At 43.7% G+C, this 23,990-nt stretch overlaps 1 protein-coding gene across 1 annotated transcript in view; it reads right to left on the bottom strand.

The window, feature by feature from the left end:
* The window catches only part of HHIP (hedgehog interacting protein), a 104,620-nt gene that overhangs the window by 9,673 nt on the left and 70,957 nt on the right, over positions 1-23,990 (bottom strand). The window contains exons 5-11 of the mRNA XM_066632522.1: positions 20,398-20,549; positions 18,493-18,666; positions 16,971-17,114; positions 12,441-12,562; positions 9,110-9,233; positions 7,040-7,170; positions 2,159-2,240 (exon numbers count right to left, since the gene is read on the bottom strand). Of these exons, the coding sequence (XP_066488619.1) occupies positions 2,159-2,240; positions 7,040-7,170; positions 9,110-9,233; positions 12,441-12,562; positions 16,971-17,114; positions 18,493-18,666; positions 20,398-20,549 (929 nt within the window). The remainder of the gene's footprint in view (positions 1-2,158; positions 2,241-7,039; positions 7,171-9,109; positions 9,234-12,440; positions 12,563-16,970; positions 17,115-18,492; positions 18,667-20,397; positions 20,550-23,990) is intronic.

Genomic DNA, 23,990 nt, shown 5'->3' with positions numbered 1-23,990 from the left:
ATAAAGTGGATAGAGGGATGCTCTTTACACTCTCACATAACACCAGAACCAGGGGACATCCACTAAAATTGAGTGTTGGGAGGATAAGGACAGACAAAAAAAAATATTTCTTTACTCAGCGTGGGGTCAGTCTGTGGAACTCCTTGCCACAGGATGTGCTGATGGCATCTGACCTGGATGCCTTTAAAAGGGAATTGGACAAGTTTCTGGAGGAAAAATCCATTATGGGTTACAAGCCATGATGTGTATGTGCAACCTGATTTTAGAAATGGGCTATATCAGAATGCCAGATGCAAGGGAGGGCACTAGGATGCAGGTTATCTGGTGTGCTCCCTGGGGCATTTGGTGGGCTCCTGTGAGATACAGGAAGCTGGACTATATTGGCCTATGGCCTGATCCAGTGGGGCTCTTCTTATGTTCTTAGATTTGCTGCCTTCCACAGGTACAAACCGCCCTGGGTCCCTTTAGGGAGAAGGGCGGGATATAAATAAAGTATTATTATTATTATTATTATTATTATTATTATTATTATTATTATTATTATTATTATTACAAACCACCATCAGATTCTGCTGCAAATGAGTAATGAAAGGATTCTATGCATACTGGCAGAGCAAATCATCAGATATGTTTCCATTTGTGTTATACACACATGCAGGAAAAGTATTACAGTGATGCAGTACAGATACCCATACAATATTAGTTGTGTGGAGTGTCTTTTTGTGTATACTTTTAATTGATACTAATCATGTGATATTTTACACACATCTGACATCTGATATATTAATACAATCCAGCAGTGCTATAAAATAACTATCGCCCACAATTTCCCTTGCCTTTCCAGTTTCATCATTTTAATTTCAAATTTATGTCAGAGGACATAGTATCATTAGCACAGTGTATGTTTTCCTCTTGTCTTAATCTAGCCAGATATATTGCCCTCTGCCACACATTAACTGTTAACCAGGAACTCTGCATTGGGAGGTCTGGCCTTTCAGGTATGTCATTTTGAGACCACCCTAATCGCTGAGGCAGCACGAACACAAAGCCAAGGTCAAACAAAGTAGCCCCCTTGTAATTAGATACTAATAATGGATTAAAGGTGTAAAATTCACCCAAATTCACACACCAACAGACTAAACAATCCAACTTAAGCCAGCAATATTTGTTTTGTGAAAGGGCTTGCTACTAGAAATCATAAATAAGACATATATGATACTCTTGATTGACTGCAGTAATGTTTGCAATATCGTTAATAATAATGCTACATTTCATACAGATCCATGGCAAAGCATTAGAATTATATTATAATTTTGTATACAGTGCTATTGATTATTATAATGTTGTTCATAGTTCTGAAGCATTTATGCTCCTACTGAGAAATAAGTCCCACAGTGTTCAATGGCTCTTACTCTCAGATAGGATGTATATAGGATTGCTAACCCAGTCTACCTGTTAGCAATCCACAGTATTTTCTTCGCATCCAAGAAAGAAAAAGGACAAGAAAGAAAAGAGGCGCCAGATGGGGGACATGATTGAGACATACAAAATTATGCATGGGAAGGATAAAGTGGATAGAGAGATGCTCTTTACACTCTCACGTAACACCAGAACCAGGGGACAGCCACTAAAATTGAGTGTTGGGAGAGTTAGGACAGACAAAAGAAAATATTTCTTTATTCAGCATGTGGTTGGTCTGTGGAACTCATTGCCACAGGATGTGGTGACGGCATCTGGCCTAGATGCCTTTAAAAGGGGATTGGACAAGTTTCTGGAGGAAAAATCCATTACGGGTTACAAGCCATGATGTGTATGTGCAACCTCCTGATTTTAGAAATGGGCTATGTCAGATGCAAGGGAGGGCACCAGGATGCAGGTCTCTTGTTATCTGGTGTGCTCCCTGGGGCATATGGTGGGCCACTGTGAGATACAGGAAGTTGGACTAGATTGGCCTATGGCCTGATCTAGTGGGGCTGTTCTTATGTTCTTATGACTGTTTTCCATGCCCCCAACCATTTTCATTGCCGTCCTCTGACCCCACTGTAATTTGTCTACATTCTTCTTAAAGTGTGGGAAGATTGCCCTTTTTCTGATAATATGGAAATCAAATTCTAACCCTTTCAGAGACTGTGTTTGATTTCTATAAAACATTTCTTACCTCTTGGGGTCAACAATTCTGTAGAGCTTTCCATTGTGAGACTGGGTCATACTTTTACTGCTTGCTAAGATGTAAACTTCACCTGTCAGGGAATCCCATGCAATAAATTAATACTGGTATTTATTATAGTACTATACAGTTAATATATCATCAATGAAAAGTGTTATTTCCATGGTTTATTTTGTGTGGCAAACACATTATAGTAAATTATCTCATTCATCCTTATCTCAACTCTGATTAATACAGTCTGGTCTCGTTTTATGTGTGTTATACCTGTATGAATTTGCTCAGCAATAGGACAAAAAGCCAAGAAAGGAACCAAAAGGAGTCAAGAAAGGAAGAGAAACAGCAGTTCAAAAAGTGCCCTGCCATTCCACTCACCAAGTATGTACCCCAGACTAAGTGTGAGATGGGAGAATGAATCTGCTGTTTTCTCAATCATCTCAGTTCTGACAGGTCTCTCATAGCATGATTTTACTTCTTAAAAAGGCAGTATGTATTTTTTGGGTTTAAGGTAGTTTCAACTACAAGTATGCATCACTAAATGACGGGGATATGTTCTCCAATTCCCATCGTTAAGTGATTATGTTGTTATGTGAACACTGTATTACAAGGTAGTCAATTTTACTCCAATGCATTACATAGATCAGTGATTCTCAACCTTTTCCACCTCACAGCACACTGACAAGGCACTCAAATGGTCAAGGCACACCACCAGGTTTTTGACAATTGACAAGGCACACCATGCTGCCAGTGGGGGCTCACATCTCCCATTGGCCCTATTAATAAATGACCTTCCCCCAAATTCCTGTGGCACACTTGTGGACCACTTGCGGCACACCAGTGTGCCACAGCACAGTGGTTGAAAATGGCTGACATAGATGCTAGATGCTATACTGCATTCAGCCACTAGATGGGGCTGAAAGTAATAAAATCATTCGGACCAATCTGGCGGCTGAATGTGGTATAGCATCTAGTGTAAGAAAGGTGGCTGATTATGGTATAGCATTTACTGAATGTGGTATAGTGTTTGGTGACTGAATGTGGTATAGCGTCTAATGTGATAGAGCGTCTAGGTATAGCTCAGGGGTCGGCAACCTGCGGCTCTAGAGCAGCATGTGGCTCTTTCAGCTGTCTGCTGCGGCTCCTCCAGGTGAAAGTGGCAAAGAGTGTGACAGGAGGCACCTGTGTCGGGAGGGCGGGCTGCTTCCCTCCACCCCCTGAGCTCTCTGCCCTCCTCTCCCTTCAACCCCACCTGCCCCGCATTAGTTTCCTTTTTCAATTTTGCTGCTCTGCAGGCTTCAGGTCCCTGTTTTTCCCTTCCCCAACTCTCCAGCAGGCTCAGCCAATCAGCATCCAGCAGGCTCTTGGCTTTTTCTGTTGGAATGGCTCAGGGCCCTTCACTGGCTGACCACCAGCCAATCCTGAGCTGCCTTCCTCCTCAGCCATTGCAAGCCCTTGCAGCCGGACTTTCCCTGAGCAGGTTCCCACTCAGTGCAAGGAGAGGCTTTTCCTCCACAGCAGAGGAGACATCCTGTGTGTCTACTCAGTAGTAAGCCCCATTACAGTGGATGAAGCTTGCTCCCAGGAAAGGGTGCCTGGGATTGCAGCCCTGGAGACTGCTCCTATGCATGTCTACTCAGTTGTAAGCCCCATTACAGAGGATGAAGCTTACTCCCAGGAAAGGGCGCCTGGGATGGCAGCCTTGGCACCTGCTCTACGCGTGTCTACTCAGTTGTAAGCCCCATTACAGAGGATGAAGCTTACTCCCAGGAAAGGGTGCCTGGGATGGCAGCCTTGAAGCCTGCTCAAGGCCAAGTGCAAGGACGGGTGAGTGGGAGCCCGCGCAGGTCTGTTCCAGAGTAAGCCCTGGTGTAGTCTCTGGGCTATTCCCAGGAAGGTGTGGAGGGCTGTATCTTCAGCCTCCTCCTGTGCATGTCTACTCACAAGTAAGCCCTGCTGTAGTCAGTGGGGCTTCCTCCCAGGAAGGTGTGGAGGGCTGCAGCCTCAGCCCCCTCCTATGCAGGTCTACTCACAAGTAGTCAGTGAGGCTTCCTCCCAGGAAAGTGTGGAGAGGACTGCAGCCTGAGAGCTCCAACCAACTTGTCTGCTCAGAAGTCCCATTGTAGTCAATGGGGCTTACTCCCAGGATAGTGTGGAGAAGGTTGCAGCCTGAGTGAGGGCAGGCAGGGCAGAAGCTGGCCTGTGGTCCCGTTCCCCCCCCCAAGCAGGTCTGTTTGACCTTTAAGCCAATGGGGCTTACTCCCAGGATAGTGTGGAGAGGGTTGCAACCTGAGTGAGGGAGGGCAGGCAGGCAGGCAGGGCAGAAGCTGGCCTGTGGCTGCCCCCCCTTCTTCTCTTCCCCACCTCTGGAGTCTGTGTCCTTTTTTCCTTCCAGCAGGGTGCCTCTGGAAGGTGGGGGGAGTTCTTTAGTATCCATGTAAGATAAGCAGATGTCATATGTATTGGAATCCTGGAAGATCTGGTGAGGAGGTAGATGTGGTGTCAGCAGTGGCCCCTTTAAGGGTAAGGCCTGGGCATCCAGCAGAGTGTGCTGCACAGCTGCAGCCACTTGAAGGCAATAGGGCCCTCAGGGCCATAAGGAGCACCTGAGGAAGGGGGTGTGGGTTGTAGAAGGAGTGCAGGTTGGAGAGGAGACAAGACTGACTGACTTGGCTTATTGACTTTGACTTGGATATTCTGACTGATTTGACTGACTTACTTTGGAATCTGATCTTGGACTACGACTTGGCTTATTGACTTTGGACTCTGCCCTGGATGCTCTGACTGACTCTGTGACTAATGGACTGCTGGAGACACTGGAGTTTGGTGTGTGGCTGCTGTGCCCAAGACCTGCTGAGGACCCAGGGTCTGCTGTAGTGGTGGGAGGCTGCTGGCAAGAGAGAGGACCTCTGCAGGTTGAACAGGCGAGCTACCCTGGAGGTGGGGTCCAGGAGGACTGCAGGGCAGAACCAGGGTAATTTGTTGGGGGAAAGAAGGGGAGCTAATTTGCTTAAAGTGGGCCTAATTCTCCAGGCAGAGAATGGCCTTGGAATCAGGCAAAACACAGGACAAGAATGTATGACAAAACTAACTAAAAGCTACAAGAGGGGGCTGCATTATAAAAATGGGACCTATAAGAGCATAAAGGTGAAAAAAAAAACTATATATGCAGTATTATCTTCATTTTAGACGTCAAAAGGGTTTTGTGGCTCCTGAGGCTTTTTTTCCTCCGGAAAATGGGTCCAAATAGCTCTTTGAGTGTTTAAGGTTGCTGACCCCTGGTATAGCTTCTAGTACAGTATAGCGTCTACTGTGGTATAGTGTCTGAATGTGATATAACATCTAGTGGCTGAACGCAGTATAGCGTCTAGTGCAGGGATGTCAGATGTAAGGCCCATGGGTCAAATGCGGCCCCCAGAAACTATCCAGCCCCCATTATAGTTGGGCTCATCCAGCATTATAATTGGGCTGTCTCATATCTTGAAATATGAACAAGTTTTGCACATTTTCTCTTCTGTCATTTGCAGCTAATTGCAATGTGAGAACAAAGTGCTTATTTCTGGCCATCGTCTGCTTAGTGATGTCACCTTCTGCTTAAAGATGTAACTTCCAGCCCTCAGCAGGCACCATCAGCCCTCAGCCCTTTGAATGAAATGAGTTTGACACCGCTGGTCTAATGTCCTTGAAATGGAATGAAATTGACTAGCTTAGCGATTCCCAAACTGGTGTGTCATAACCCACCAACCAGGGAAGCACTTGTCCCTGCCCCTTTAAGGGGAGGGGACAGGGAAAGGGAATAACACAATCCCCAGGATTGTGCTGCTGCCAGGGATGGGAGGGTGGTTTTTTACTCACCAGCCTCCAGTGCCAGAGTCCTGGAGGTTGGGGGGGGGGTCCTGGGAGCCCTCTGCAAGCTCCCCGCATCTCCAAACATGTTAAAAGTAGGAAAAAAGGGCATTTCTAAGTTTATGACAAAACCGGAAATGCTTTCCCCCTCATTTTTAACATGTTTGGAGATGTGGGGAGCTCTGCAAATGGCTCCCTGGACCCCCCAGAATCCCCAGGACTCTGGCACTGGAGATGGGTGAGTAAAAAACCACCCTCCCATCCATGGCAGCAGCGCAATCCTGGGGATTGTGTTGCTTCCATAGCCCTTTCCCTGCATACACTTACAATGCTCCCAACTCCCTTGTAGGAGTTAGGGAAGAACTGGACTAGCTTGTAATACAGTAGGCAATTAGGGGATTGCCATTGCAAATGCAGTCAGTCCTTAAGCGGAACATCGCTAAGCAGTGATCACCTATATATGCAATTCTCCTCTTATGTGCTGACTTCAGAACCTAACCCTCATGTAAGATGTGACCTGACTGCCAAAGAGAAGCTGAAAAAAATAAATTGTCCAAGGGAACTCAGAAAAATCATAGAAGAGCAAGGATTTGAACTTAGCTTATTTGGTTCAAGTCTAAAGATAATTTCTTATGATACTTTTTATTACTGAATCTCAATGCCTGGCTTGTTGTAGACAAAAGTACAAGTATTTTTCCTAAAAAGTCTAGCACTGAATGGGTATGAAAGCCACACTGGCATAGTCTTATCTTCACAGTATAAATAGGATCTGTAACAGCAATACTTGTAAATCTTTTGCAAATAGTTTTGTTAAAGAAAGAGGAAAAAAGAGAAGCAATTGTTTGGTAGATATGCTACAGTTGCTATACCCAGTAAATTACTATGGCCACAATCCTATCCAGACTTAACCCCATTGACTATAATAGAACTGACTTCTGAGTAGACATGCCTAGGATGGGGCTCTTCATTATACATCTTGGCCAAGTTCAATTAACAATATTAAAGTATACTAAGCAGTTGTTTCTCTCTTACCTAATTCATCGTCACCAAATCCCAAGATATGTCCTGAAAAGAAACCTCTACATGAACCACTGTTACCAAGGCATAGGGGTTTCTCTTGCCACTGTTTGGTCACGGGACTCTGTTGCAGTGTCAAAAAGTTTCTGTAATTACATATGCAAAAGAAAACAGTTACACAGGGTTTTTCCCCCCAAATCTTAATGGGAAAAAAAGCTGGAACTAAAATGAAAATATCTAAACTGGAGCTCTTTGAAACTTGATTTATAGATCATCCTAATTATACTTTGTGTTGAGCAGTGCGAACATAGGCCTTCTATCCTCTTATATGAAATGCACATGTGAAAGACTTATTTCCTTTTACTAAAAAGGTTTATGATCAACATAGGCATTACACAAGATTAAGAATTGGTCTAAATTATATGAATGCCACACAATTATTTTCAAACAGGAATGAGCTAGGGCAGTGGCATTTCTTGCCACTGTGTGGCCCAAGGGCACACCTCTAGAGGTTCTGCCCCCCACCTGGACCCACTGCCACACCCTGCACCCACTGCCTCTCCCTCCTATGTTCTGAGGGCCAAGGAGGCTGTGCACAGCCTTCCTGGACCTCCAAAGGCCTTCTAAAATAGTCACTCCGAAAATAGTCACTTCCAATTTTCGATCAAAAACAGGAAGTGATGATTTTTGGCCTTAGAAGGCCTTCAGAGGGCTGGGGAGGTTGCGTAATGGTGAATGCCACTCCTAAGCATCTGCCGCCCTGGACCATGTGGCCCCCAGACCCCCTGTCAGGTACACCATGGAGTTGGGGGAGAGTTGATATGAATTCCTGACATGGAAGAGGGAAATTCAGAACATCATTCTCATCAATATTCTTGTTGATGTTTCTTTTTCCCCTGGTCTAACTTTATTTCACAAGACTCCAGCTGCTAGGTTAATCACCTGATCTAATAGGAGGATTATCCATGTCTGCTGCTTACAATCTTATTTGGATCCAACTATTCTATATAGAGAAACAGGATTTGCAAGCTGCAGCCCATAAGTCTTGTTCGCCTCTATATTTTGGTCTTTCATGGCCCTCTGATTTGGGTTCAAGCTATCTATCGTTCATGTGTTCACCTCAGATTCGTAGAGCCTTTACGCTGGGTAGGTTTAATATCTTACCTACAAACGTGCGAAGAGCAAGATTTAATAGACCACTGGAGAGTCCCCAGTCATGTTCTTGCAACCTGACCTCAAAAGAGTCCTTGACCCCATGTACTACTATATTGTACCCAATATATTGATTTACGCCATCAATTTCTATATCCATTCCTGGAAAACTTTCATGGTTCAGATACAGACTTGGTCCGGTACTTGTTGGACGGGAGAAATGAGTACTGCTCATCAGAAGTTGCAAAATATTTATTTAAGGCACTGTCGAGGCGTATTAAGGCTGTGTTAAGGCACTGTCGAGGCTTATTTAAGGCTGTGTTAAGGCTCTGTATTTCTATGCCTGATCAATGACTGGTGGCTACCTTGAATGTTTTAATTTTGTTTTCTTGATGGATTGTTTATGCCAATAAAGGTGGAATGAATGAATGAATGGAAGAGGGAGGAAATCTCATGTGATAATGAACCAAAATGAATCCCAATCATATGGATTATCTATTCACCACCAGACGGATGTATTGCTTAGACCAGGTCTAACATATTTTTACAATTTCTTTGGAAGAAGATCTTCCAAACAACTCAGAGTGCAATCCTAACTGCACTCTTGGCTGGCTGCACTCTTGCTGGCTGAAGGTGTTGCGAACATGCTGTAAAGAGGAGGCTGAAGAGACACACACCATGTGTGTTGCTTTCTGGATTGTGACCTGGGACAATTTACTACTCAAAAGTCATAACTTAGAAGTAGCATCTTTGGAGTCGAGTTGGAATCTAGAATGTTAATATTGGACAACTTTAAACATAACATTTATGGATGCAAATCTTAGAAGACCAATTCAAATAGAAATATAGCAGATATACAACATATTTAAATTTCACAGGTGAATATCACATACAGTCTGCATTTTCATTTCTCTAGAATTTGAAGAAACATACCCATTGCGGTCAGCGAATACGTAGCTTCCATAAAGTCTTTCAGACTGGCAGCCTCTGTATACAAATCCACCAACCAAAGGTCCACTGCTGAATGGCTTGAATTCTAAAAGCGAAGGCTCACTTTCTGAAAAGAAACTGCCATAGTATTAGATGAACTGCATTTCCATCTGTTAAAGGCATATCTCACGAAGAGAATAGCAATTTGGATATTTCCATTTCAACAACTTTAATGCTGAGACTTGGGAAACACAAAGCAGAACTTAGGCTAAAAGAAAATGACAGCTACTTTAAGGAGCATTTATTTAGCATTTGGTGTCTTGACATAAATGACAGCATATTTTTATCTTCATTGCCATGTAGCCTGTTATCAATACATGGAAAAATGATATAATATTGATGGTTCAAGTATTATAAAACCACAACCAACGGGGTGGGGGAATTCTTAGAAAAGGAAATGGTCATATTCTTATTCTATTCATTACAGTACAATGATACAGTCAGCCCTTGGCATCTGTGGGGGTTCCATTCCCAGAACCCCCGTGGATGCTGAAACCCATGGATAAACACATCCATGGGTCTGGGACCTCACAAGACCTCTGGATGCCAGAAGTGCCTTCCTGTCGTGTCCACGCATGGCCACTGCACGTCACAGAAAGTCCCCCTGGAAGTGTCAGAAAGGCACTTCAGAAAAACCAGAAATGCCCTTCCAACACCTCGGTGGAGGGGGCTCAGAACACTTCCTGGAAATGTCAGAAAGGCACTTCTGGTTTTCAGAAAAACAGGAAGTGTCTTTCCGACACCTTCAGGGAGCGTTCAGAGGCCCAGAGAGGCGTCTCCGAGCCTCAGAAAAACTCCTGGATGTGAACAGAAGGTGCTTCTGGAGGGTAGGTGGGGTTCAGAACCACTGTGGGTTCAAAACCTGCAATAAGTCAAATCTGTGGGTTCCAAACCCACATATAAAAAATGTCCACCTTCAATTGCATAACGTTTGCACCGCTTCTCTTGTTGATTTTTAAAGAGATGGGTATGAGGGTCAAACTCTTGTCTCAAGCTTGAAGAAATCCTAATGTGAAAACTGGTTTGTACATGTGTATTGCAAGAATCCAGAAGCAGCCTTATAGATCACAAACTTTAGTAACGTGGATGGGAATTTTGCTGTTGTCAGAAATAGCATACAGGAAGCGCTACTTGATTTGGAAGTTTGAAAAGATGAAAGTCCAATATTTATTTATCTGTCATATTCTTTGTCCTTTTAAGAACCCATAGCCATTACTGGGAATATGATTTGTCCTGCATGCTTGACAGATCCTAAATTAACAGGCCTCTGGTCTTCCTAAGGTCTATGGCAAAAAGAATTCTAATGAATTTCTCAAATCACATAACACACAAGAACCTTTCAAGGGTAACAAAATGAAAGCCAAGTTCACATGTACTTCCAGATTGCATAATTTTAAATTAAAACCACAAACATGCTAGGGTTTTATTGCGAGCCATTAGCAAGCCAAAGATCATTTAAAGGGAAAATTATTTTTACACATTAAGCCATCAGAACGGGAAACACAAAATTATGCAATTCGATAAATTTTCTTTTTGAGCAATTTATCACAGCTGTCTTCTTCTAACTGGATTTTTTTTCTTGGATGGTCATATTTTACTTCAAAATATTGCTTTGTTTGATCTATATTAGTCAGAATTTCACTGGAACTGTAGCTTAATAAATTCATTTCAAACCACACCACTCTTTGACATTATTCTTAAAATATGCTACCACAAATATGTGCCATAAGTAAAGCTGAAATCAAGTACTGTACGAGGTTAGTCATGCTCTCATCCCACTGATTTCAACAGCATTAAATTGGCCAAACAGAATACTATATTGCAGTGAAGTGTGGTGAGATCCAAGGCCAGAGTGGCAGACCTGGAAGTATGATGTGATGTGATGACATCACACTGCAAGGCATTCAGGGGGCTACCCCAGTACCTGCACAATCACGGGCTACAGCTGAGCTGTCATTGCTGCAAGCTCTAGTCTTGCCGAGAGACTCTCTGATGAAAATAGCCTCAGAGACTCATGTGCCTCCAATGAAAGTAGCCTCACATACAGGGAAAGACTAGAGCTTGTGGTGACAACAGGTCAGCCTCCCCTGTGATCGCGCAAACATATAGAAATTCACTCTGGCAGTACTTCTCTGGCTGCCAGTGTTGGGGCTGCTTAGATGACACAGTGATTGGCTCCTTGGATGACACAGATGGCACACAGACATCACATGGATGAAGCGCCAACTTCATGTTGATGACACATGAATAACATGCTGATGGCACTAACAACACTATCCTATGCATGCCCCATTGTGTTCAGTGGGAAAGTGTTCCTAGGAAAGTGCAAATAGTATTTTAACCTAAAACCCATACAATAAAGGCTATAATCCCTGGGAGTAAGTTCCATTGAACTCAATGTGACTTACTTCTGAGTAGACATGCATAAGAATTTGCTGTAAGTGATTAAAATGTCTAGTCAGGTGACAACCCTGTAAAATACATAAAAATAAACCTGCCTTCACTCCTTTTCATTGTACCATGCTATATGTCTTAGGGCAGTGGTTCTCAAACTGGGGCATTGTGACTCCCCAGCCAGAGAGCCCTGACCTCTTCCCCCTTAAGGGGTGGGGAAGGGAGGAGGCAGCAACGTGATTGCCAGGATCACATCGCTTTAAAGGGGCGCAGGGGCTTGACTGGACTTACCACAGTCCTCTGGGGGTGCGGGGAGCCCCATGCCAGCCTCTGCAAGGCCCCCTGAAGCACGCTGACAAAATAATGATTGCGACCCACTTCCGGTTTCACAATCGTAAATCGGAGGTGGGTTGCGATTGCTATTTTGAGTGTCCCCACATGTTGGGGAGCCTTGCGGAGGCTGGTGCGGGGCTTCCTGCACCCCTGGGAAGTTGCAGCAGGCTGTGGTAAGTCCAGCCAAGCCCAAAGCCCTTTCAAAGTGACATGATTCTGGTGATCATGTCGCTACCTCTCCCCTCCCCCACAATGACTTAAAATGGGGCTTGAACTTCCTAGGAGTTTGAGAACTGCTGTTTTAGGGCTTAATCCCAATCAACATTGTTGCACCGAGGTAAAGGCAATGCAGCTCCAAGGTAAGGGAACAAATATTCCCTTACCTTAATGAAACCTCCATGACTGCCCCCCAACTGCAGGATGCAGCACATGCCCCATTGGCACAGCTATGTCAGAGCTGAGAAGTTGATTAGGATTTGGGCCTCAATGCTACATTCATGCTACACATTCTATATACACAATCCAGTGCACATGAAATAGAACTTACCATAATCTTTCCCCTTTACTATCTGTAGAATTCTTGCTGAGGAGCTGTTCTTCCCATTGGAGTCTGAACAAAGTATTGTTAAATTACTTTTTACATCGGTTGGGTGGCGATCCACAGCACACCTGTACAACAACAGTATGTTAAAAACAAAAAGCTAAAATAGCAAATTTTTTGCCATTCATTACTTAGATTTTTAGGAAAGGACAGCCATAAAGCAATGTTTTCCCCACTGATGTTAAAATGCAGGATACTGCCCAGTTATTTGTGATTTGTTTAAAACAGCGGGAAGTAGAACATAAAAGTTGAGAAGAGGCAACACAGGTAATTCAGTTTAATTAATAATTAAAGGAACATAAACTGTGGCAAAAGAAATGTAAGAAGGTGATATGGGAGGCCAAGCGAGACTATGAGGAACGCATGGCCAGCAACATTAAGGGGAACAATAAAAGCTTCTTCAAATATGTTAGAAGCAGGAAACCCGCCAGAGAAGCGGTTGGCCCTCTGGATGGTGGGGGAGGGAAAGGGGAGATAAAAGGAGACTTAGAGATGGCAGAGAAATTAAATGAGTTCTTTGCATCTGTCTTCACGGCAGAAGACCTCGGGCAGATACCGCTGCCCGAACAGCCCCTCCTGACCGAGGAGTTAAGTCAGATAGAGGTTAAAAGAGAAGATGTTTCAGACCTCATTGATAAATTAAAGATCAATAAGTCACCGGGCCCTGATGGCATCCACCCAAGGGTTATTAAGGAATTGAAGAATGAAGTTGCAGATCTCTTGACTAAGGTATGCAACTTGTCCCTCAAAACGGCCATGGTGCCAGAAGATTGGAGGATAGCAAATGTCACGCCTATTTTTAAAAAGGGAAAGAGGGGGGACCCGGGAAACTATAGGCCGGTCAGCCTAACATCCATACCGGGTAAGATGGTGGAATGCCTCATCAAAGATAGGATCTCAAAACACATAGACGAACAGGCCTTGCTGAGGGAGAGTCAGCATGGCTTCTGTAAGGGTAAGTCTTGCCTCACGAACTCTTTGAATTCTTTGAAAAGGTCAACAGGCATGTGGATGCGGGAGAACCTGTGGACATTATATATCTGGACTTTCAGAAGGCATTTGACACGGTCCCTCACCAAAGGCTACTGAAAAAACTCCACAGTCAGGGAATTAGAGGACAGGTCCTCTCGTGCATTGAGAACTGGTTGGAGGCCAGGAAGCAGAGAGTGGGTGTCAATGGGCAATTTTCACAATGGAGAGAGGTGAAAAGCGGTGTGCCCCAAGGATCTGTCCTGGGACCGGTGCTTTTCAACCTCTTCATAAATGACCTGGAGACAGGGTTGAGCAGTGAAGTGGCTAAGTTTGCAGACGACACCAAACTTTTCCGAGTGGTAAAGACCAGAAGTGACTGTGAGGAGCTCCAGAAGGATCTCTCCAGACTGGCGGAATGGGCAGCAAAATGGCAGATGCGCTTCAATGTCAGTAAGTGTAAAGTCATGCACATTGGGGCAAAAAATCAAAACTTTAGATATAGGCTGATGGGTTCTGAGCTGTCTGTGACAGATCAGGAGAGAGATCTTGGGGTGGTGGTGGACAGGTCGATGAAAGCGTCGACCCAATGTGCGGCGGCAGTGAAGAAGGCCAATTCTATGCTTGGGATCATTAGGAAGGGTATTGAGAACAAAATGGCTAGTATTATAATGCCGTTGTACAAATCTATGGTAAGGCCACACCTGGAGTATTGTGTCCAGTTCTGGTCGCCGCATCTCAAAAAAGACATAGTGGAAATGGAAAAGGTGCAAAAGAGAGCGACTAAGATGATTACGGGGCTGGGGCACCTTCCTTATGAGGAAAGGCTACGGCGTTTGGGCCTCTTCAGCCTAGAAAAGAGACGCTTGAGGGGGGACATGATTGAGACATACAAAATTATGCAGGGGATGGACAGAGTGGATAGGGAGATGCTCTTTACACTCTCACATAATACCAGAACCAGGGGACATCCACTAAAATTGAGTGTTGGGCGGGTTAGGACAGACAAAAGAAAATATTTCTTTACTCAGCGCGTGGTCGGTCTGTGGAACTCCTTGCCACAGGATGTGGTGCTGGCGTCTAGCCTAGACGCCTTTAAAAGGGGATTGGACGAGTTTCTGGAGGAAAAATCCATTATGGGGTACAAGCCATGATGAGTATGCGCGACCTCCTGATTTTAGGAATGGGTTAAGTCAGAATGCCAGATGAAAGGGAGGGCACCAGGATGAGGTCTCTTGTTATCTGGTGTGCTCCCTGGGGCATTTGGTGGGCCGCTGTGAGATACAGGAAACTGGACTAGATGGGCCTATGGCCTGATCCAGTGGGGCTGTTCTTATGTTCTTATGTTCTTAATGCCCATTCATGTTTAATTTGTTTAAAATATCAGCTAACCATTGTCTGTTCTTACAGTTTTGGGACACTACTTTGTTCCCACTTGTGGGGGAGTTGGACGGTAATAACTATATTATATTAGGCATGGGAACGCTGCTGAAAATGGCACCCCCAAGTGGACTCCTCTGCCTCCCTGCATGCGATGTTGTCATGTTATGAGTTCTTTTGCTCCTGATCTATGGCATTGACTGCAGCTGATGTAGGCAATGAAACTTCAGCAGCATGAGGTAATACAGCTTGTTTGAGACTACATGTACTATACATTGTTCAGCTAGCCCACAGATTCCTCACTCACTAACTGGAAATGTTTACTACTTTACATGGGGACTTCAATGAAACAAAGAGGCAAACACGAGTTTGCATGAGGCACACTGTTAACCTCTTCATTTCACTATAGTGCCTGTATAACGTACTAAGTATTTGTACAATATAAGCAGAGAAACTGATGGCTACCTGCATGATTTGTTCAAGGGGAAAGGGCTATAGGTCCATGGTACAGCACCTGCTTTGCATGAAGAAGGCTCCAAGCTCCATATCTGGCATCTTCAGGTAGGGCTGGGAAAGACCCTTAGAGAGCCACTACCAGTGGTTGAAGACAACACTGAGCTAAATAGACTGATGGTCTAACTTAGCATATAGTAGCCCAAAACATTTCAAACTAGTTCTTTCAGAGTAATGGGAGCTGATTGTGAAAACATTGTGGGCTTGAGTGCTTACTGAGTCTTTGTGCAGGAAGTACAGAAATTCATACAGCTCTGTGTCTGGATGTAACTTTCCAGCTCTGACGCAGCTGTGCCAACAGGGAATGCACCACATCCTGGGGGGGGGGGCATGGAGGCCGCCTCAAGGTAAGGGAAGACTTTGAAGACTAAAGGGTTCAATTCAGATCATGCTATCTAACCACACCTGCAGAGGCATTGTTCTCATGTCCCATGTCTTCACAGTGGTGCACATTTCTATCTTTGCATAGTCACAGGAATGCAGCTATACATGTGTGAAGGGGTGGGAATTCTTCCTCCATGGTTTCTTAGGAGTCTAGAAAAGTTGTGGCCTGGATATAAACACTTCCCAATATATACACTTTCCACACAAAAACAAAAATGTTTTATGATATTTTGTTGGTTTTTGTTAAGGTGACAAAGAGCCCAATATTATCCAACTTTCCAGCGCTGATGCAGTCATGCCAATAGGGTGTGTGCTGCATCCTGTGGTGGTGGGGGCAGTCAGGGAGGCCTCCTCAAGGTAAGTGAACATTTGTTCCCTTACCTCAGGGCTGCATTGCAGCTGCACCAGTGCTGGAAAGTTGAACAGGATTGGGCCCTGAGGGAACTGTGACACGGAATGATTTATCCAAGGCCATTGATCTTGAGCTCAAATTTCTGAGTAAGCACAGGATTTGAACTCTGGTCTTCCCATCTCAGTGGTGTACACTGAGATGCAACACACAGAATCATACAGTGTTCACTTGAAAACGTATAAATCTCAGTTGCAAAACTCTGCTCCAGATATATGTCAATGATTCATGCCTGAAGAACAACAATCATTTGCTCATTTATACCTATTTTTTTTAAAAAAGAATTTAACCCAAAGAAGTTCTATATGATCATAGAAAGCTGTGTTCTACTGAATCAGACTACTGGTTCACCTAGCTGAGTATTGTCTACGGCAGCGATTTTCAACCTTTTTCATCTCATGGCACACAGACAAGGTACTAAAATTTTCAGGGAACATCATCAGCTTTTGGACAATTAATTGACAAGTCACACCATATTGCTGATGGGGGGCTCACATCCCCCAATGGCCTTACTAATGAATGATCCTCCCCAAACACCCAAGGCACACCTGCAGATCATTTGCAGTACACCACTGTGCCATGGCATAGTGGTTGAAAATTGCTGGTCTTCAGTAAAGGACAACAACTCTCCATGCCTGTCTGAAGCCCTGGAAAACTGCTGCACATCAGTGTAGATAATCCTCAGCTAGATGGACCAATGATCTGACTCAACAAAAGGCTGCTTCCTATGTGTCTGCTTTGTGTTAAATTCACTTTCTCCCCCCCCCCCCTCACGTTCTTGTTAGTTTGCTCATGATGAACAAGAAATTTAACCTGCTCACCTGCCTGGATTGTGGAGTCCATGGGCAAAAATTTCAGGAGGCTGATTGGTGCTGTTAAAATGTGGATTGCTCCATGGTATGGAATAAGGCACACTGCAGAAATCAGTATCTACATCCAGGCGCAACACAGAACCTGTAAAATCACTGAGAAAGTTGGAGGATTACACAATTAACTCTGAGAAGGGTTTTTACTTGACAGTATTATTTTATATAATGCACTACCCCCCCCCCCCAAAGATACATCAAGAAGTGCTGAATATATGAACTCAACAGATGGATGGAACTTTAGGGATAAGATCAATGTGCCTGGAAAAGCTTAAGAACCCAATTCAGTGGGCTGTAAGTGCCAGTGCTGGATATTAGAAAGTGCCATAAAGTGCTTTTAGACACCCAGGGAATAAGTTGCATCAATGGGAAGGCCTGTGCTGTCCCGAGGGTGACACGTTCCATCTTACAGCCACTGGTTCAGGTGAGAGTTGTGCCAAGCACCAGGGAGGATGTTCCAGAGGCAGGGAGGGGGTGTGTTTTGGAGTGGGGGAGGGTGGAACAGGGTGGATCAGGCCTGGGACGGGGGCAGGGATGGCAGAGCACCACATCCAAACCCCTGTCCCAGGCCTGCCGGCCTTACACAGGGCTACTCTGTTCTGTGCTAGCCAAATAGCTGGTGCAGATCTGAGAAGCTCCATTGAGCAGGCTGGGATGCTACAAATGTTCCCTTACCCCAAGAAGAGCTCCTGCCTGCTCAATTGCAGCTCTGCTGTGCCAGCGCTGCACAGGGATTAGCTTTTAGAAACAGAAAGGGCACCCTTGCAATTTTCACTGACCACTTTTGCTTGACTGTTTTGTAATTTTTCCTGTTTGGAAGATTGGCATTTTTGCTGAAGAACAGGCCTTGTGGTTAGCTGTAATGAGTGGCGATCAGTATAACAATTACACGAATAAAATGAATTTATTAAGAATTCTTTCCCCATGAATGTATTACCATGTTTTGATTTTCCAATTTAATCAACAAAGTTAGAAGACCACAAATTGTGTCAATATACTGAATAGTACTTGCCCATTTGTTCAGTGATGATGAATTAGATTACACAAGCCAACACACATTTTGCTTCCTTAAATGTTACACCAATTCCTGGGTATATTTGGGGTACTGATTCCAAAAATGACATCCGTTTTTCCCTATCATGTCTAGTTTTGGAGACACGGCATAGCCTCTTTAGCGAATGGTTCAAGCAGCTTCCTTATGAGGAAGCTGCTTGAACCATTCACTAATGAGGCTATACTAGATCTCCAAAACTAGACGTGATAGGGCAAAATGGATGCCATTTTTGGAATCGGCACCCCAAATTCATATCAAACCACCATAAAGTTTGGGAAAAACTTTTCTGACCCTCAATTTTGTAGGCCTGTGTTATTGATTAGTTACAGGTCAATTAAATTTTAGAGAAAGCTAGAAATATTTTAGCGAGAAAAATGGAGAATAAAAAAAAGGGAAAGTCTTATCCACTGGTAGTTTTTGTACCTTAAACCATCCATCTCCTCCATATCATCAATAGTTATCATTCCATCACCAAGGAATATGTACAGTAATCCATCAGGGCCAAACAGAAGTTGTCCTCCAAGGTGTTTTCTATGTAATTCTGCTACTTCTAGAAAAACTCTTGCTGTTCTCATATCAACCTGGTGTGGATTTTTCCTGCATCACACAAAAATGTAGAATTAATTCCATTCTAATTATGGTATTCAAATTATGTCTAGTATATTTTAGCTCTGTCCCAGAAGGGGATTTATTTATTAATTAAAACTTCTATACCACCTTTCTCCTACAGTTCATGGTAAAAAAAATCAATATAAAACAATAAACCTAACAATCAAAACCACATCAAAAATAACAACAGCAAACCAAAACCAACTCAAATAAGTTTAGTCAATGCCGGCATTTTGAAAAAGAACTTTTGACCATGTGCCTAAAAACAATTTCTGAAAGACTGGTGCTGCCACAAAAAAATACCCTGCTTTTTGTGAATGCCCAATGAATCTCAGATAGGCCAGAATAACCATTTTTGAATTGTGTGAGCACGGCAGGGATAGTGAAAGTTTGCTTCCCACAAGGCAGGTTTGGTTCAAAACGGCTCAAGTGATTATGGGGGCTAGACTATATGACTTGGCTGGACCATGATTTGGGTTCAGGCTGTCTGAAAAACCACCTCCTTCCATACATCCCACTTTGGGCATTTGCTTTAGCATGTGAAAGGTGGGATATAAATTAAACAAACAAACAAACAAACAAACAAACAAAGACCCTCTTAAATGTGTTACTGTGGGCCATGTTAGCTGTCACTCCTTTGAGTTTTTTTGTTTGTTTTGCTTGTTTGCCTGTGTGACAGGACTTTGTGGCACCATGTTGCATCCTTAAATGTATCTCTCTCTATTATTGCTGATATTACCCTGGCTGTAGAGGGAGAGGTCATAAATTGAAGACCCAAGGAATGGTGAGATAGAGAAGTACCACTAAGGGTGCAATCCTAACCCCTTAGGTCAGTGCTTTCCAGCCCTGACATAAGGGCAATGCAGCTCTGAGGTAAGGGAACAAACATTCCCTTACTTTGAGGAGGCCTCTGTGAGTGACACCCAACTGCAGGATGCAGCACACAGCCCATTGGCACTGCTAAGCCAGTGCTGGAAAGCACTGACATCAGGGGTTAGGATTGCACCCTAAATCATTTTCCAGAGGGGTCTCATCAAAAGCCCTACCACAGCAGGCTGAAACAATCTGTAGGTTACCAGTAACCAATTATAGGTTTGTAGTATGTCTGCAAACTCAGTGTGGGGCCAACATTCTGAGATTTTTCATACTCAGTAAATGAAAACAGGCAAAGAGATATGGTCAATGAAAGCAGAGTAGGGCTTGAGAAATTGTCATAAGGACTATTTTTGTTGCTCAAATGATAGGCAGTGATTACAGCAAGAAAATGGTGTAATATTCATCTGCCTACATGGACCATAGTTAGTTTTTCTTGCAGATTCCTCAGTGATGAGGAATTTAATTTTAATTCCAAAAATGGTGGTATGTCAGATCCAAAGAACTAGAACTCTGTATCATGGACCAAAAATTGCACATTACTCATAGAATGTGCATTATTATTTGATATGTAGATGAGAATAACAAGAAATTACCAAAGAAAAAGGGAGCTAGGTAGTGAAATGGCTGCCAATCTCAACTACTGATTCAAATTTATCACTGATACTTAGATGTACCCCCTATACATCAGAGGACAACTATTTAAAAGCAAGATATGTAAAAGGAAGAATAAACTGTTGAATGATTCAATACTGCTAAATGATACCCAACAAATAGGGTAAGTATTTTAAAACACACTGGACACTGCAAATGATGAATTTACAAATTGAACATAAAAGATGATACCTGGACACGGTGTATTCCACAACCCTAAGGATATGGTCATGAGGCCCAATGGCCCACCGCTCTTGGTTGGTGGTATAAGACACATACAGCTTTCCATTTTTTTTGTAATTGGGATGGAATGCAAGGCTTAAGAGCCCTCTTTCATCTCCACCCTGCAGTCAAATGAAAAACACAAAGAATTGTGAAGTTAATTATGTTCTTTATTGTGTTTAAGAGGGAACCCCCAAAAGTTTCTTTCATTCTTGTGGGTAATCTTTGCCTGGCTCCTTTCTTCCTTCCTTTCTTCCTTTTCTGACTACAGCACAAAAAAGGATTATAAAACATTTCATCTGGATTGGGGTGGGGGGAAGAGGGGAAGCACACTCCTTAAGAGTTGGAACAGGACAATTGTTCTGTGGAGCTATCAGTGCACAAGCCTCCTTATTCCACTTTTATGGAGTGATTTGTGAGTGTAATCTTTGGGAAGCCATGAAGTCATTTAAGTAGTGCGGAGAATTCCTTTGCTGGATTACTAGGTTGCTCAATGTATGCAGAAGACAAATAAAAAAGGTCTATAATCAGCAGTCACTTCAAATCCAAGTATCCAAGTCCTAAAACACAGTGCCAACTCCCACTGTCTTGGCAATATGTTTAGAAAACAGTTAAATTGCTTGTGTAATATGTAAACCTTTGTTTTACCCTGGAGGCAGCTACATCACTTGTCACAACGATGGTGGTCTGTTCATCATTGCTAGCATACTGTAGGTAATAAGCAGCCTCCAGTCTCGCTGCATGAAAGCATCATTTTGTGCAGGGGCCCTATAGTGCAAAGGTTTCTATTATTTTAGAAAACAAAAATAGAAAATGCCCAAACATCTTTTTTGCATTATTTATGTTTGCCACACAGATTAACACAGTTATATGTTTAGCATCAATTTCATATACTGTGACAATACAAATGCCAGCAACTGAATGCAGAAAAAAAATGTGTTTGAAAGGGGGGGGGGGCGGAAATCTTCAGAGATCAGAAGTGCAGAAAGCCCCAAATGGACTAGGATAGATGTATTTGCACAAAGACTAAGGGCACAATCCTAACCAGGTCTACACAGTAAGTCCTATTTTGTTAAATGGGGCTTACTCTCAGGAAAGTGCAGTTAGGATTGCAGCCAGAGTCTGTGTAGATATAGACTTCAAAACTAATACGACTAATACGAACTACAGAAAGGCAAAAGTATATAGAAAATGTTATGAACAGAAAACGATTTTTAAAAATGCAGCGCAGTCTATTCCTAGACACTGAGAGAATTAAGCATGTGCAGAATTCTGCCACTGAAATTAAAGGAATTTAAAGATGCTCATCTTTGGCCAGATTGTGCCCAAAATGCATTATGTGACTCTGAGCTTTGAAAATACTCCACAAGAATAAAAGAAGTGTAATATGTTGTTTCAAGTCACATGCGCACACATACACAAATATTGCAGAGTATAGTTCAAGGGGACATAGAAGAGTTGAAGAAAATATCGATCACTTGTGAATCCCATGTCAGAGCCATATATTTTAGAGAAAATAAAATTTGCTATATTTATGGAAAATACTGACAGTAGATATTAACAGTATTCAAATTAACGGATATCAAAGAAAAGGGCCAGGATCCAGTGAGTCACTTAAGAGCATGCAAGGACCATAACTTTCCCCTTTGTCTTCCTGATTTCTCTCTCCTGACGCTGCACTACAGGCCAGTGTCAGAAACCATTCTTGGCCTTGCCCAGAATTTTGTGTGCAGATTTTCTCACAAGGAAAGACCGCGTTTAGAATGGGGGTCTTAGTATTCTTCCGATTAGCAGCATCCAGATAAAAGCTTTGGTAAACTCTTTCTCAGTTCACAAACAAAAACATCAGACAGCAGTGTCCAACTTGCTATGAGATCCTGATTTCTGGTTCCTTAATGTGGGACATCAGTTTCCTGAACCATGATTACCTTTAGCTTAATGTTTGAGTTCTAATTGTGGATTCCATCTGAACCCATGTGTACGTGATGTTGATACAATACATTACATGCCTTTTCTTCACACTTTGTGTTTCCTTATAGTCTGCAGTTCTGCTAATTTCAAGGAAAGGCACCATGAAAATGACAGAAAGACAAGAGCAGCCACAGTAGAAATTGCTAATTTGCATTAATGTGCACTTACAGCAATTAGGGAGAATGCTAGTTTTTCAATAATCTAGTGGCTATGGATAATTTTAAAACCCTTTTGATTTTTACTTTCTAGCAAAATTATTTTGTGAAATAGAACAATCATGCTCAACTGCTATTTTAATATTTACAACAACTTTATTACAGAGAAGTGTCTACTAGTAAAGAATGGTATCTGAATTTTCTTGATCATCAATATACATGATCAAGCTACTGTTATCAGAATATAAGCTGAGCAGTTTCAGAGCCCAATCCTGAGCTCGATGCGCCAGCTTATTGCCGGCGTGCACTGTTACAAATGTGCCGTAGGGCACATTTGCAAGCTCTAATGCCGGACAAGTGCCCATGCTAGCCCAGTGCTCGCCGGTGCTGGGCTAGCACCAGGCAGGAGCCTGGCCTCCGCAGCTTGGCAGTCGCATGGACTGCCCAGCTGTGGAGAGGAAAGTCGGGGTGGGGGGAGGCGGAGAGGAGGCGTTCTGGGGAGTGGGGAGGCGGGAGGAGGCGGCAGAAGGTGGGGAGAAAGTGGGGGAGGCATGCCAGAGGGAGGGAGGCGGGACCGGTGAAGCGTCACTCCACCAGACCCAGAGCCTTCTCGTCAGGCTTGGCGCCTGACACGAAGGCTTTTACTTCACCACTGACCTTTTGGTTGGCAGTGAATCGAGTAGCCCCATTGTGGGGCTACTCCCTTTACCAGGGGAAGGGGACACCTTCTCCTGAGGTGCCATCCGCGGCTGCCGTGGGAGTGCAGAATGCGGCGACCACTGTTTTCATTGTCGCCACAGCCGCATGCCATGGGAGCTCAGGATTGTGCTCTCAGGTAATTGATTCCTCATGCTTCAAACTCAAAATTCAACCTATTTGCTATAGTCCTGATTCATACTGAGTCAAGAGCCGTGAGAAGAGATAAATGTTGCATGGTTCCATTCAGCTCATATTCTTAACACACCAATTTGGGAATATTAATTCCATTTTACTTGAGCACACTCCATCATACTCAGTGGAATTGCTCCAGGAGTAACAGCCAATTCTATCCTCAGTGGGGCCACTGGATGCAGCACTGCCAAAATGGTGACTTCAGTGAATGGTGTATCCAGTGACTTCGCAGAAATTACCAGAGTTTTCCTCGGGGGAAGGGGACTTTCACGGGGCTACTTGAACCTGCAACAGCTTTTTGCCTGCACAGACTGGAGGACCTCCGTGTTGAGCTTTGCAGTCTGAACTGGAGGATAGAATCCAGTGGAGCAGGGCTCCACCGGTCCCACCCCCCTCCTGGGTTGGTTCCTACCTTGCCCTGCCGTCCCCCACCCTGGAATGCCTCCTTCCACCCTGAAAGCCCACACCACCATCTGGTGCACTTACCAGCAGCCACGTGGCATTTTCCACCTGGCACTGGCGCACACTCCTCCCTGAGTGCCTTAC

The sequence above is a fragment of the Tiliqua scincoides genome, chromosome 6 (assembly GCF_035046505.1).
Source record: "Tiliqua scincoides isolate rTilSci1 chromosome 6, rTilSci1.hap2, whole genome shotgun sequence".
NCBI lineage: Eukaryota > Metazoa > Chordata > Lepidosauria > Squamata > Scincidae > Tiliqua > Tiliqua scincoides.
This window is presented reverse-complemented; position numbering and strand designations above follow the sequence as displayed.